The sequence below is a fragment of the Callospermophilus lateralis genome, chromosome 6, assembly GCF_048772815.1.
Source record: "Callospermophilus lateralis isolate mCalLat2 chromosome 6, mCalLat2.hap1, whole genome shotgun sequence".
Taxonomy (NCBI): domain Eukaryota; kingdom Metazoa; phylum Chordata; class Mammalia; order Rodentia; family Sciuridae; genus Callospermophilus; species Callospermophilus lateralis.
Genome location: NC_135310.1, coordinates 73,138,495 through 73,152,286, shown reverse-complemented (window position 1 = coordinate 73,152,286; position 13,792 = coordinate 73,138,495). Strand labels below are relative to the sequence as shown.

General features: G+C 40.3%; 1 protein-coding gene across 1 annotated transcript in view; it reads right to left on the bottom strand.

Moving 5' to 3' along the window:
* Positions 1–13,580, bottom strand: part of Bach2 (BACH transcriptional regulator 2) — a 73,279-nt gene extending 59,699 nt beyond the window's left edge. Inside the window, exon 1 of the mRNA XM_076859918.2 lies at positions 13,338–13,580. Coding sequence (XP_076716033.1) covers positions 13,338–13,580 — 243 coding nt within the window. The remainder of the gene's footprint in view (positions 1–13,337) is intronic.
* Positions 13,581–13,792: the final 212 nt, after the last annotated feature.

The window sequence follows — 13,792 nt, the reverse complement described above, 5'->3', positions numbered from 1 at the left end:
GGTTATAGATATGTGGTTGTATATATGTAGATATCTTTGTGCATGTGGGCTTTTTGTATTTCTATAAATCTTATTTTTTTGTGTGAATTGTTAGGAACTAAATAATGTCTCCTCTACACAAATTCACATAAAGAACCCCAAGGTTACTGACTTCTTAGGAGAATGGAGGGCTCTGTGCAGGATGAAGGGATCAGGGAGTGGCAGGAGAACTAGTGCCTTTAGGGAGGAACCCACCAGGCCCACGGAAGCTTTGAAACCACATGTAAGGCCGGCCACACTGCAGACTTTCATTTTTCCGGTATGATGTCCTACACTTCACCTGATCTTTCTTTCTTCTTTTCTATCACCAAACCATTTAAATAACCCTGTTATCGTTACATAAATACAATAATGTATGCTGTAGGACATTAGAAAGTGCAGACAAACAACAACAAAAAAATCTATCATGTTTCCACCATTCCAAGTCAGCACTTAACAACAGTTTAGCACATGTCCTTATGGATTTTCCTTTGTTGCAAGTACACATCACACACACTCACACACACACACACACACACACACACACACACACTCACATTTGTAAGTTTTAACAAAACTGAGAGCATACTGGCCTATTATTCCTCAATCTTCTTTACCCAGACCATATCTGAGTTTCTCTGATCCCTACCCCGACCCCCACCTGCTGAAAGTCCTTGTTAACTTGTTTGTCCAAACCAATAATGATTCCAGGGCCACGCACTGCATCTGGAATATAAATTTCTTGAATCATGTTTAATTTAGTATAGTCCCATTTTTATGTCACTGACTTACTGAAGAAATCAGGCCATTTGTTCTGCAGAATATCCCACCCTCTGTTATTTGTCCAACATGTTGCTTCTTCTTGGCATTGTTAAGCTTGTTCCTCTAATCCTTGATTTTCCTCCAACTGAAAATTATTTCTAAAGGCTTTATATGGTTAAGTTGCATACAGAATACATCCCCAGGGATGGTGTGTATTTCATGACTAGAAGACCCTTAACACCTGCTGCCCCACTAGGAGTGATATGCAGACTAATCTCTGCCTGTGTTAGTAAAGACAGTTTGAGTCCCTAAGGTATAGATCTGATTTTTCCCTCATAACTAGAAAAGTGTGTGTGTGTGTGTGTGTGTGTGTGTGTGTGGTGTTATTTTGTGCCTGTATTGGTTACTTTGGTACTACACTAATGTTCACTGATCATTTACTTTAATGGTTTTAACCTAATTGATTATCTTTGCCTGAATATGTTTGTGGCATTTCAAAAAATATGTGCCACTGGATTTTAAATCACCTTGAGAGCAAAGGCTTTGACATCTAGAGATTTAGCAACTCTTTAAGTAAGAGTTGATTCTCATGATATCACTTTGGGGAGGGGAATGCTTTAAAAGGTAAATTAGGGAGCACCTATACATGTATCCTCAGTCTGAAAAACTGTTGGGGCTTACATATTTCCCAAATAAAATAAAGATAAAACTAAAAATGGTAATTTAGAGTAAATCTTGTTCTTAGTAGTGGTATCAGCAATGGAGTCTCAGTGCTGGAGCTCAATCTCAGCTCCTATTTTTTTTACCCTGAAAGCATCAACAATTCCTAATGGTTTCAGCTGTTGCCTATATGCTGGTGTTTGTCGGATCAGTATCTTCAGCTCTGTGCTCACACCACCTTAATTACATATCAAAGCCAGATGGCCTCTTCTTCACTATGTACTGCCACATTTCATTTCCAGGTATCTCTGAAAGGTGCCCTCATTCCCCCAGTCCTTCGCTCCAGGTATAGACTTTCCTTAGCTTGTGCTAGGATTGACAGGCATCTTCCAACTGTGCTCTTGGTCAGCAGCTGTTCACATCCGCCATGCACTCCATTGCTAGACATATATTCCTTAATTTGTTTTGCATGTGTCATTTTCTGGTTCATACTATTTTAGTCAATTCCTATCGTTTACCTGGACAAGCCTAAATTCTTCTATTTCAATTTTATTCTTTTGTAGTAAGGACTTGTGTAATCTGATCATATCCTGTCCAGGGTTCTAGCTGAACCTTTGCAGCACAAACAACTACAGCCACAAGACAGCATCTACAACAATGCTCTTGACTTATTCACCTTTAATTTCTAAAGGTTTAAATTCTTCAACTGTATGAGTCCTTTGGAGGAGATGGTCTCATTTACATTTCTAAATTAATTCCCCAAAGATGTGACCCATGTGGCGTGATCCATTCATCTGCTTCTCTCCAGTATTGCACTTAAGCTATCTTGTCCTGATGAGTATCACGAACAGACACACAATCCTCTGAAGTTAATTCTGAATTTTTTGGTGCCTTACTCCAGGGCCTATCATTTTGTATTGTTATAAAATTCTTCTTTAATTTAGATGAAATCTCCCCTGTGTAGGTGAAATGCTATTTCTTCTCATTGTCAGTGAATAAGAACATCTGGTTAACATCCATAATAGCCTCAAGTACGAGGAGTGGAGATGTTCTGGAACTTTGAAAAAGTCACTACATTTCTTTATACCTGAACATCTTATAAATCTAATGGATTTAACCCATTCAAAAAATCTCCAGAGTTACAGATGATCTTTCCTTAGGATTCTGTGGATTTCCCAAATTATAGTCTTTCCCCTAAATCTTGGAGTTCTGTATTTTGAATTTTTCCCCTTCCTATGTGGAGGGCACAATTCAGTTCCTGGGCTGCTACAGATTCATTTGGCAGACACAAGAGGCACAAAGAATATCATCACATAGTCTAAAGCATGCTGCAGGAAAGAAGAATGACAGTGTAAATATTAAAATATCTCTAAAGGTATTAGAGTGCCCATAACTGTTTTCTCTAACTTTCTTTTTTAGTAATTAATCAGATAAGAATAATAGACAAGATAGATAAATTTGAAGCATCAGAAGGACTTCTACGGACAGATTTTTTTTTCCCCCCTGAAGATTGAACCCAGAACTTTGTGCATGCCAAGCACATGTTCCACCATGAACAGACCTTTGAGGAAACATACACGTCATTTCATTCTGACCTATGCTACTCAACATGGTTTGACATACAAGGCTAGCCACTGCTCACAGAGACCTGCTTTGCTCCACTCAGTTCCTGTCTGCCTTTGGCAATGATGTCATCTCTACACACATTTGGGAAGAATAAACTGTCATTTGGTTTTGCATATGAAAAATTTAAAAAAAGAATAGATAGAACAAAAATGATAATTTAGAAATAATCAGGAAAAAATGAGCTGCACTGACATTCGATACTATCTTTTATAGAAAAGAAGATAAAATTAAATGGTTACTATAATAAGCTGAGGCCTGAAACTATGGCCTTCTGTATTCTTCTTTTGATTTTCTTCTAAACCTAGGAATCTTTGATTGGCTAGATCCCAGTATTTCTTTTCACCCCTGGGCTAAATTTTTGGCTTGGTTGGGAACAGCTGCCAGTATTTCTTTTTGCTGCCAGTCAGTCAAAAAATGTGCTCACATTGGAGGCCTGGCTGCATCCCACCCAGGGTGCTGGATGCATTAACTTTTTCACACACAACCTTTGCCAGGCTGTACATGGAAGTCCATCACAGACACTAAAGCTCACTGCATCACTAGCTAGCTTGGAGGTGGTGCCAACGTCAGTTAGAAAGACTGTCAACATATTTTAGGAGTCTGTGGCAAAGTGATGAATTTTACTACATGCACCAAGTTAATGGGGAAAAAGAACACTTCCGAGATTAGGAAGCCAAAAGTGCTATTATTTAATTGCTCCAATTCTCAAAGCAAAACAAACCAACGCCTTATCTAGTTGGTTAAGAACTCAAACTTGGTTAAGAACTCAAACAAATATGAATATAAATATATAGGTATTAACTAATTAGTCTACATGATTTTGTTCTACTTTCCTTATGCGTCTTAAGAACAGAACAGCTTTTTTTTTTTTAAATGACAATCATGCTTCAGTCTAATGCTTGTTGAGTATGATCCATTTTATTAAAAAATTCCTGAATCAATTTCCTGGCTTACAGCATATCCAACCAAGATTCCAGGTGTTCTCACCATAAGAAGGGTCTCTTTCAAAGGCTGTTTGCTTTTATAACTGCACACCCACCAGAAACGTTGCGAACACCCCAACAATAGAGCTGAAACCTAAAGCAGTTTGGTGACATTCCAAATTTTTGAATGGAATGTGAATCCATTAAGATTATTAGGTAACTTTATTGATATACTCGAATTTGTGCCAAATGTTAAAGCTGCCAAAGAAAAGACAGAATAAAAACTGGCTCTTGGATTCCAACTCTTGAGAATTTTGGTGTGGAAACTGTATTTTCTTGTAACTTACTTAAAAGACACACCATGCTTTCTCTCTTTTATTGCATTCTCAGTTTTCAGGAAGCAAAGAGAAATGAGATACATAATCAATGTTTCTCTTCCGTTTGGCTTTCAGCCTAAATAGTTCTGCACTTTTATTGGCAAAGTAGGACAGGTAATAACAGTGAACAAGAGACCTATTCTAAGAAGTACTGGCTCAAGTAAAGTACCACTACATCATGAATGACTCATCATGAGTGATTACTCTACAACCATGAAGCCAGGCTAATTGGACGATGGCCTGTGGCCAAGCTCTTGCTGGCATGACCCAAACATCCTTGGCTGACAGCCATGTTGTCTCTTTATCACACTTTTTTTGGGGGGGGGTTGGGTGGGTGGGAAGGGAAGATAATCTAGATGGGAAGTGAAATAATTAAAAATAAAAATCTTCCCAAGTACTATTTAACTTCTTATCATGAATTAAAAGTTTAATTACGTATCCTGTTAAAGGCCTGGGTCCTATGATTAAATATGACAAAATAATAGTTATGATTACTGATCAAGTGAGGAACTTTATAGCTCTGAACTTTGTCTTTAAAGCTATTATTAATTTTAATTGAAATAGTTAAGAGTCTCCATAGTAGGAGAAAAAAGAAAAAAAGAAATGTAAGGAACATTTTGTTCATATATAGAGAAGAGTTTTAAGAAGCACAGATATGTTGGTAACTAATTTGACAAAATTTAATGCAAACAACTTTATTGTTGAAGTCCTTGGTATAAATCCACATAAAATGTTGATTATTGTGGTCATCTTATGAGATAAAAGGGATAAACAGGTTTAGTGAAAAGAAACCTTAAAACTGGCTTTGAAATCAGGTCACTTAAAATGATTTTTAGATATGTCTTAGGTTTTTGTCTACTCAACTCCTACTACTCTGCCAAAAGAGGAATGCATTTCTGCATCAGTTTCTTTAAATAGGACTTACTGGCCTCAGGATTTAAGAAATGTAAGAGGTTTGAAAACAGCTTATGCATCTCAGTTTTAAAATTAGCTATTGCTGTGGCTATTTTCACCCTAGATTTCCCTCCCTTCGTATCAGCATCCTCCTGCAAGCCTTCAGAGATGGAATCACAATAGAATCTGCTCCCCTTTTCATGGCTTTGCTTTATTGCACCCCCATCTGAGGCTGAGGCCCAGATTTCAGGGTTGGAAGTCACCTCTGCATTACTATAAATAAGTTCTGCCTTGAGGCATTTCAGAACTATCAGCATGATTCTAGGACTTGAAAACTTCCTACTTGCCAGCAAGTAGTTACCTGGAATATTCTGACTTCTGTATTTATTTGCTTTTTTTTTTTTTCATCTGCTGCCAAGTCTCACTAATGCAACTTGGAAAATTGCACCACAGCTTTTAATGAGGATTCTGAGGTAAGAGCCATTTCATCAGAGAAGACTGTTCTTTCCTTTTATGGGAATAATAACACCTACTGTTTCTATAGCACCATCCTTCCAAGAAGCTGAACATATCACGTTTCATTAATCTGAACAGCAACCTTGCAAGTCAAGCTGGGAACTAGTATTGTTACTCCCTGCACATTCATGTTGGAATTGAGGTCATTAAATGTAAAATAATTTTCTCAAAATTCTACAACCTTCTGAAATGGTTAGGGAGCCATGATCTATTTGCATCTTCTGCAATCTGCTTATGTTCTAGGTTATCAAATAGCCCAGTGGTCCTATAGGTATTTTAACTTCCATCTCCTGTGAACGTCTGCAAGATATTTTCTGAGAATGTAAGGGAGTAGTGACAAAAATAAGCAACACAACTGAGCTTCTGGAGTCCTGTAGTTCTTTTCTTTCCTGAACACTTTTACTCCTATTTCCACAGTCTTTTCCTTTATCTCTTAATATAAACATCTTTTCTCTCTTCCTGGAAAACAAGATTTCTTCTCTTTCCTTTCTGTAGAAACCTGGAAAAGTTCAAGGACCATAAACCTATTGCATGGGATAGGACCTCAGAGACCACCCAGTTCAACTCTATCTTTTTCAAATAAGGATGTGCCTTGAGAAGTTGAGTCCATCTGCTTGGTCAGTAGATCACTTGTGCACTCAAGGACATTCATTTACCAATTGGCTTCTGTCTCCTAAATCGTCTAGTTTTCTCTCTGCCAGAATTTTCTCGTGAGTCCAGGTATTAGTCAGAATAGGTGGGGCTCTATTGTAATAACAAATAAAACATCACATTCTTGTTTTATTTTGAGATAGGATCTTGCTATTTGCCCAGGTTGGTCTTGAATTCATAGGCTCAAGTGATATTCCCACCTCAGCTTTCCAAGTAGGTAGGATTACAGGTGCAGGTCACCAAGTTCAGCTAAAACATCAAATGGTAATGGCTTAAGGTAGAAGTTTATTTCTTATTCACGTCAGAGTCCGATTTTAGTTAGATGGCTCTTCTTCCTGACTTTCCTCCAATAGTGACTCAGGGATCTGGGCTTCAGCTTTACTATCTTCAGAATTCTTTGTCACCAAAGAATGGGAAAGAGCACGAAGAACTCAGACCTGCTTCTAACTGCTTCAAACCAGAAGTGACATGAGTTCAACTTACATATCACTGGAAGATCTAGCCACATGGCCTACCTGATAACAAATTGAGAAAAATTGGGTTTGGGCGAACAATGGTAATCTTCATAAAGGAATGCAAAAATGCTAGAATTTATTCCTACTTCAAACAAACAAAGAAGAAAAAAAAAAACTAAAGCTAAATGAAACGTCTTTTGATGTTATTTCCCTCCAGCTACTGGTTCAATTCACAATTCTCTTTAACTCAAGAAGCCTCAAAAAACATAGCCTATATTAATTTTCTTCAATTCTTTTCCATTCTCTCTAAAACAAATTGAATTGGTTTTAGCTCCTATTTCCTTCCCAAAAGTGTTCAATGAAATCACAAGTGGCCTTGACTTTGCTGGATGTCAGCTTTCAGCCTTCATTTAGCTGACTATCAGACTCATTTGACACAGCTGATTATTCTCTGTTCAAATGCTTCCTTTTCTTGGTTTACTGCACACTACACTTTCTTGCTCTTCCTCCTGCCTCAATGACTGCTCCTTCCTGGTATACTGTGATGGCTTTTCTTCATTTTCCTGACCTCTCATTTCTGGAAATCCCCAAGGCTCAATCCTGAGACCTCTTTTCTTTTCTATCTATGCTTACTCCCTTGGTGATTGTTTCTAGTCTGAGGCTTCCAATATCTTTGATACTCTGGTATTAATACTCTTAACTAGCCAGGTGCAGTGGCACATGCATGTAATCCCAAGAGGCTGGAAGCTTGGGAGGCTGAAGCAGGAGGATCACAAGTTGGAAGCCAGCCTCAACAACTTAGAGGGGCCCTAAGCAACTTAGTGAGATCCTGTGTCAAAATAAAAAATAAAAAGGACTGGGGGTGTAGCTCAATGGTGAAGTGCCTCTGAGTTCATTCCTACTACCAAAACAAACAAAATCTCTTAACACTAGCCTAGGCTTATACCCATGAATTCCAGTCATACACATGCAACAGTAGACTAGACTTCTTTACTTAAATGCAAACAGGTATCTCAAATGCAAAATATATGAAATAGAACTCCCAGTTCTGCTCAACCTCCATCCCCAAACCTGATCCTCCCAGTCTTAACCAATTTCAGTTAGTGGCAACTCCCTTCTTCCATCAGCTTGGGCTCCAAATATGGGAGCTATCTGTCCCTTTTCTTTCTCTCCCACTTTATACCCAATCTATAGAAAAACTCCATAAGCTCTACCTTCAAAATTCCACCAAAAATCTGACACTGATGATCACTCCACTTGCCATGGCCCTGGTTGAGGTCACATCCTGCCTCAGTTACTGTCTTACCCTCTTCAGTGTTCTCCCTGCTTTTGCCCTTGCCCTCTTTCAGTCTATTTGCACACAGCAGTCAAAATGATCTTCTCCTGTGAAACCCTTGGGTGACTTCCCATCTCATCTCAAGTAAAGGTCAAGTGTCTGGCAAGGTGCACAGTCCAGCCCCATCTTCTCCCAGACACACCTCTTTCCATTCCCCGCTTGCTCACTCTGCTACTGCCTCAGACATGCCATGCCTGCTCCAGCCCCTGGCCCTTCCTTGCTGTTCCTCTGCCTAGCTCCCCTCCTTCCCCAGATATCAGCATGGCCGGCCCCCTCACCTCCTTATGCTCCTCAAAAGTTGCCCCTGCAAACAAGCCACTCTTGAGACCCCTCTATTTAAAAATCCTGATACCTGTATCCTGACATTTCCTAATCTCCATTCTTATTTTATTTTCCACAGTGGCATCTAATTGAGTACATTTGGGATTTATTAGCTTTTTCTCTGTCTTCCTTCTCCCCATTGGAATGTAAGTGAGGTTTACCCAGAACCCAGAATGGTGCCTCCTGGTACATAGAGGGACTGTGATAAACTGTTGAATGAATGAGGAAATAAATTAGTGGGGAAGCAGAAGCCCAAAGGAGTTGTGTGGTTTGCTAGAGACCTTACACACAGGTGGTGCCAAGTCCCAGATTATGGTTTTTCCATCCCCTTATGGCTGTTGGTTCTTAGCTTTTAAAAAATTTCTCTTAGTCTTATCCTGGTAAAGAGTCGTGGTGTCTCCCTCAGAGTTCTGTTTAATTGGTACATGGAGAGGTCAAAGGGCTGGTTGCATGCTCTGTGAATGAGCGTTTTACCTGTATCCCCCTGCTCATGCCACTTCCCAAAGGTGTCACCCATTGTTTTCTTCAAAACCTCCACCTTTCTCTGCAGCCACACCGGGGCTTAGAATGCTATTGGCAAACTGTGCTGCAGCATTAAGTAGCTTCTGTAGCACTACATACTGAAAGGACCGTCTGATGATAATCATGACTCTCTTACTCCTTTCTTAAAAGACTGGACCTAAACCATCCCAGAGACATTAACAGCTTTCATAGCCTCTAAAAACTTCCAGACAAGAAGATTCCATAATCTTGTTGGCATCCGCACTTGGCAGTACTGTTGCAGGAACATTCTTTATTGCACCCTGTGGTGAAGACAACACAGGCCTCTTCTTCCCAAGCTTTCTGGGTCAGCTTTCTCTCTTTCTCTTTTTGGTACTGAAAAGAATAAGATTTATCACAAGCTGGAAAGAGAGAGCAACGATATGAGCAAAAGTCTAAAACATATTTGTACCTAAGGGGCCATATTTATTTCCACCCCATAGACATCCTCTGCACCCTTTCTCTTTTCTAGAGGATGAAAGAACATAGGAAATAAGACAAAGAGGGTGGCAGACTCTTGGCAATAATCGACAACTACTATTTCCCTAGCCTTCTGTGAAGGAGCCAAGCAGCCTCCTGAGAATGGGTTGGAGACAAACCCTCTGTGGCTGCACAGCTTCTCAGGAAGCACACCCCATTTCTGATCTCAACTCCACACACCACGAGATGGAAGTTCATGGCAGTGATGCTACTTCTGGTGTGGCTGGCATCCAGCGTGAAATGGTCTCCATGACCTTTGTTAAGAATGTGTCTCCTGAGCCAACTTTAATCCTAAGGAGCAGGGGGAGGACAGCCTTGAGGTGCTTGTAACATCACCACTTTCTCTTCTCTCTTCGCACAAAACATAATTTCTATTTGTAGATTAAAATTACCAGTTTAATTATACAATGCAAGTACTTAGTACAATGACTGATTTCCTACTATTTGCTGACATTTTCAACGGGGAGCCAACACTCAAATCCTATAAGTTTCAGGTCTATCTTTCAATCCATTTTAGAGAAGAGAAAAAATAAAAAATAAAAGCAAAAGCAATTGAATTATTCCTTTACTTCTAGAAAGAGGCCTCTATTTTAAATCTCTCCCCTCTCAGGTTAAAGGTTGAAGCTGGGCACTGAGTGAACATTTGTTGGAGTTTTCCAGCAACAGTGAGGATTTCAGGGTAGAAATACAGGACTAGACAGTAGTTAGATATGAGCTGGGTTTGGCCTAAACTGAATTAGGGAGAAGGGTGCCAGTTTACATTTGGAGGTTTCACAGTGCAAGAAAAACTCTCAAACTGATACACAACATTAGCTGTCAGGTGTGAGTTGAGGTGTGGCAAGTGGGAACATGGGTGGGGGCAGGCCAGAAGTTGATCAGAATTAAGTGATAAGATGATGTGAGGTTAACCATTTCATTGCTTTTTCTTATATCATGGGGACCAAATGCTAGTTAATTCTAAAGTAGCAATTTGGGATGCTTGCTTATTTGCCAATTAATTTAAATTCTATGAAGTTATTCACAGGGAAAAGTGTGACTATTTTCACTGAGCCTGCAAGGGAATTTCAGTGTGCATACAGCAGAGGAAAACCGTGCTCAGTGCATTGTCCATGGACAGGTGCCGAGCAGAGGAGGAGGCTCTTCCAAGGAGGCCTCCAAACACTTATCGCCCCAAAGAGGAAAATGCTACTGGGGCTGGTTTGCAGGTCCCATTATTCAGACACTTAAGAGCTAGATGACTGACAACAGAGATTCATTAAAAAGAAGGAAAGAGAGAGTATATGGAATGGGAGAGAGAAAAGAAGGAAGGAAAAAAGGAAATGGAAGGGAAGAAAGGAAAGGAAGACATCCAACCCTAGCTCTATGGGTTAATGTCAAGACTGCAGGAATGGGGCAAACAGAATGTCGTCATGGTTTGGAGGACGAAGATGATGTAAGGACAACCATCCTTTTACAGGCTGAGAAGTAACACACAGCCAACTATTATTTAACTGGAACAAAACCAAAAAGGTCAAACAGATTTTTGTGGGATATATCTACACAGAGTGCCTCTTATTTTAAGTAGGAGTATGCAATGCCACAGAAATAAGCAATTATTAAGGATTTGTTCTAAAATGAAACTTTAAGGTTATGTCATAGGCATTTATATGCTGATCTCCTTTTCATCTTACTGTACCAGTATTGTATTTTGACTTTAGAATTATAGGGGTTCTTAAAGGCAAGATAACTGACAGAGAGATTCAGTGACTAGACCAGGATCCCAAGGCTAACCGGGGTGTAGGTCACAATGTCTAGGGAGTCTCCATATGGGGCCAACAGAGTCATAGAAGAGAAACTAAATTATGTAAAACATGACTTTCATTAATACATATATTTTCATATCATCTAACTATTTTTTAAAATCAGTAAAAAACATATATAGAAAATGGTTCTCAAATAGGTAACAGAGAATAAATAAACTGTGAGCATCACTTCCTTCCTTAAGATCTTTCTGGACAATTGGAAGTTTTCCAAATGGTTCCAGAGATTCTAGAGTTGGAGTAAGTAAGAAAGGCGTTCTTGTTCCCATCCAGAGAAGAAAAGGCCTTATATTTGACAAATGCTTATTATGAGACAGGCACTGTGCTGAAAACTTTTATATTATCTCTCCTAATCCCCACGACACCCCACTAGCTGGTTAAGTCTGCCCTGCTCATGCAGATGAGGAAACTCCAGCTCAGGATCCCCATGAATACTGCCATTCTCCAGCCTGTCCACGTTACTAGGTATAGGATGTTGGACTCCCTGCACCAGCCCCAGTTACTTTGTCTTCAAGTGTCTTGTCCTTTAGTTTCTACTCTCTCTCTCTAGCCGTCTACTTACTCATGTCATGAGGAGTGGTAATGGAGCATTTTACGGTGGGTACATAAGAAGGATCTGAATTTGGACATACTGAGTGCTTATGCAGTTCTCACTTTTATCAGGGCACTCTCCTGCCCTCAGATAACCATAGATTTTGCTTAACAAGGGACTGGGATCTGGTGGAGCTCTCTATCTTGTGTGCTTGTCTTTTTTGTTTTTGCAGTGCAGAAGAACTCAGGGCCTCACCCACGGCAGGCAAGTGCTCTACCACCGTGTTATATCCCCAGCTGTCTTTTTTTTTAAATGTTGGATCTGAATGTCCATCGATGGAGCACATGCTTTCTCTGTCACTTTCTACTGTCTTATACACAACTGCTTTCATTAATACTATTTGCAAAATCTCTGAAGGCATCTGGGTTTGTGATCCCTAGAATTTGACGGTAGCTATAATCACTAGCAACTCATACATGTAAGTGACGGTGTGTTTGGTTTCTCCTAGGATTGCCGTGAAGAGCCGCTTGGTGGAACAGGGTCCAACAAGAGGGCTGTATTTGCAAAGAGTATGAATGTGAGTTGTACCGCTGGGAGTTGTGCAGTAGACACAACTGCTGATGGTGATCCTACAGTTGCACACTGTGCTGGTGGTGTGCAGGGAATGATTCTGGCCTGAACACAAAGCCTAAGGACAGTATTATCCTTTGTCCCATTAAAATTGAAGGGAAGTCAGGCTGATTGAAGGAGAGGAATGGTATACCCAATTCAGAGGGTGACTAGTGTGATAGTTTGTCATTGTGAAGCCCATTCTTTGAGTTTCCAGAGCTCAAACCATCCAACTGAAACTGAATGCCATCTCTGGACAGAGCAGATCCAGTTATTGGTGTCTCCAAAGTACCAACATGACTGGACTCATTGACTTAATCAGAAAACCTGAGTAGGGTATTTTCAAAAAATGGTGAGAGAACCAAGTTTATGCTTCTTAGAATCTCACTATGCTCATGGTGAGAATTACAGGTTGCTTTTATTTTTTTCCTCAAGCAAGGAAGGCCCTGTGAATGCTTTCATTCTTTTGTTCTCAAGGGCAACTCAACAATCCTTAAACCATTTGAAAGAGAGAAATCATAGCACTGATTCAGATCCCACATCTAGGACTGCATCAAACTTAGGTGGAACTAGTCAAAATCTGAAGTTTAAGTGAACTAGAAACTACAAGTGACTGAGCCCCAGGTGAGGTTCAGTTCCTTTAAAGAAACATGCTGGGTTCATACTCATGCTTCTGAGATTTCAAGTGTATCAAACAGAAACTGGCTTTGCCACAAACCTAATATGTGGGTGACCTGGACATCCACGTGGCACAGGTTATACCTTCTAGATCCTACCAAGCCAATTATAGTCAATCCACCTCCTTTATCAACCATACAAACAAACCAAATTACTATACCTCTTCAGGCAGGCTGACCACCAAGTCATGTTTTGTCTGTCCAACCAGAGCCTGCCAGAAGTATTCACTGCATGCGGCCAGCACAGCCCGGTGGGCTCGGAACTCCTTCCTCTCCACTATCAGAGTCACGTCACAGAGAATATCCTTTTTCCGCTGGTCATTGAGGCCCAGGAGGATGTTGGTGCAGTGGACTGTGGACTCATACACATACATGGGGGAGTCAGGCTTCTCATCCACAGACATGCCGTTCACACCCTGAAAGAAAGAAAGGCTGAGTCACCACCACTATCAGAGAGTCACAGAGAGAAGGGAGAACGAACATCATGGTTTCTGGGTCCAACCCATGGGCCTGGCAGAAAGAAGCAGTACTGCACATCAGCACATTCAAACTCGGTCAGGGAGTGCATCCAGAAAGTCAAGGTCGATGGCTGACTTTTAACCTTTCCACTCACTGC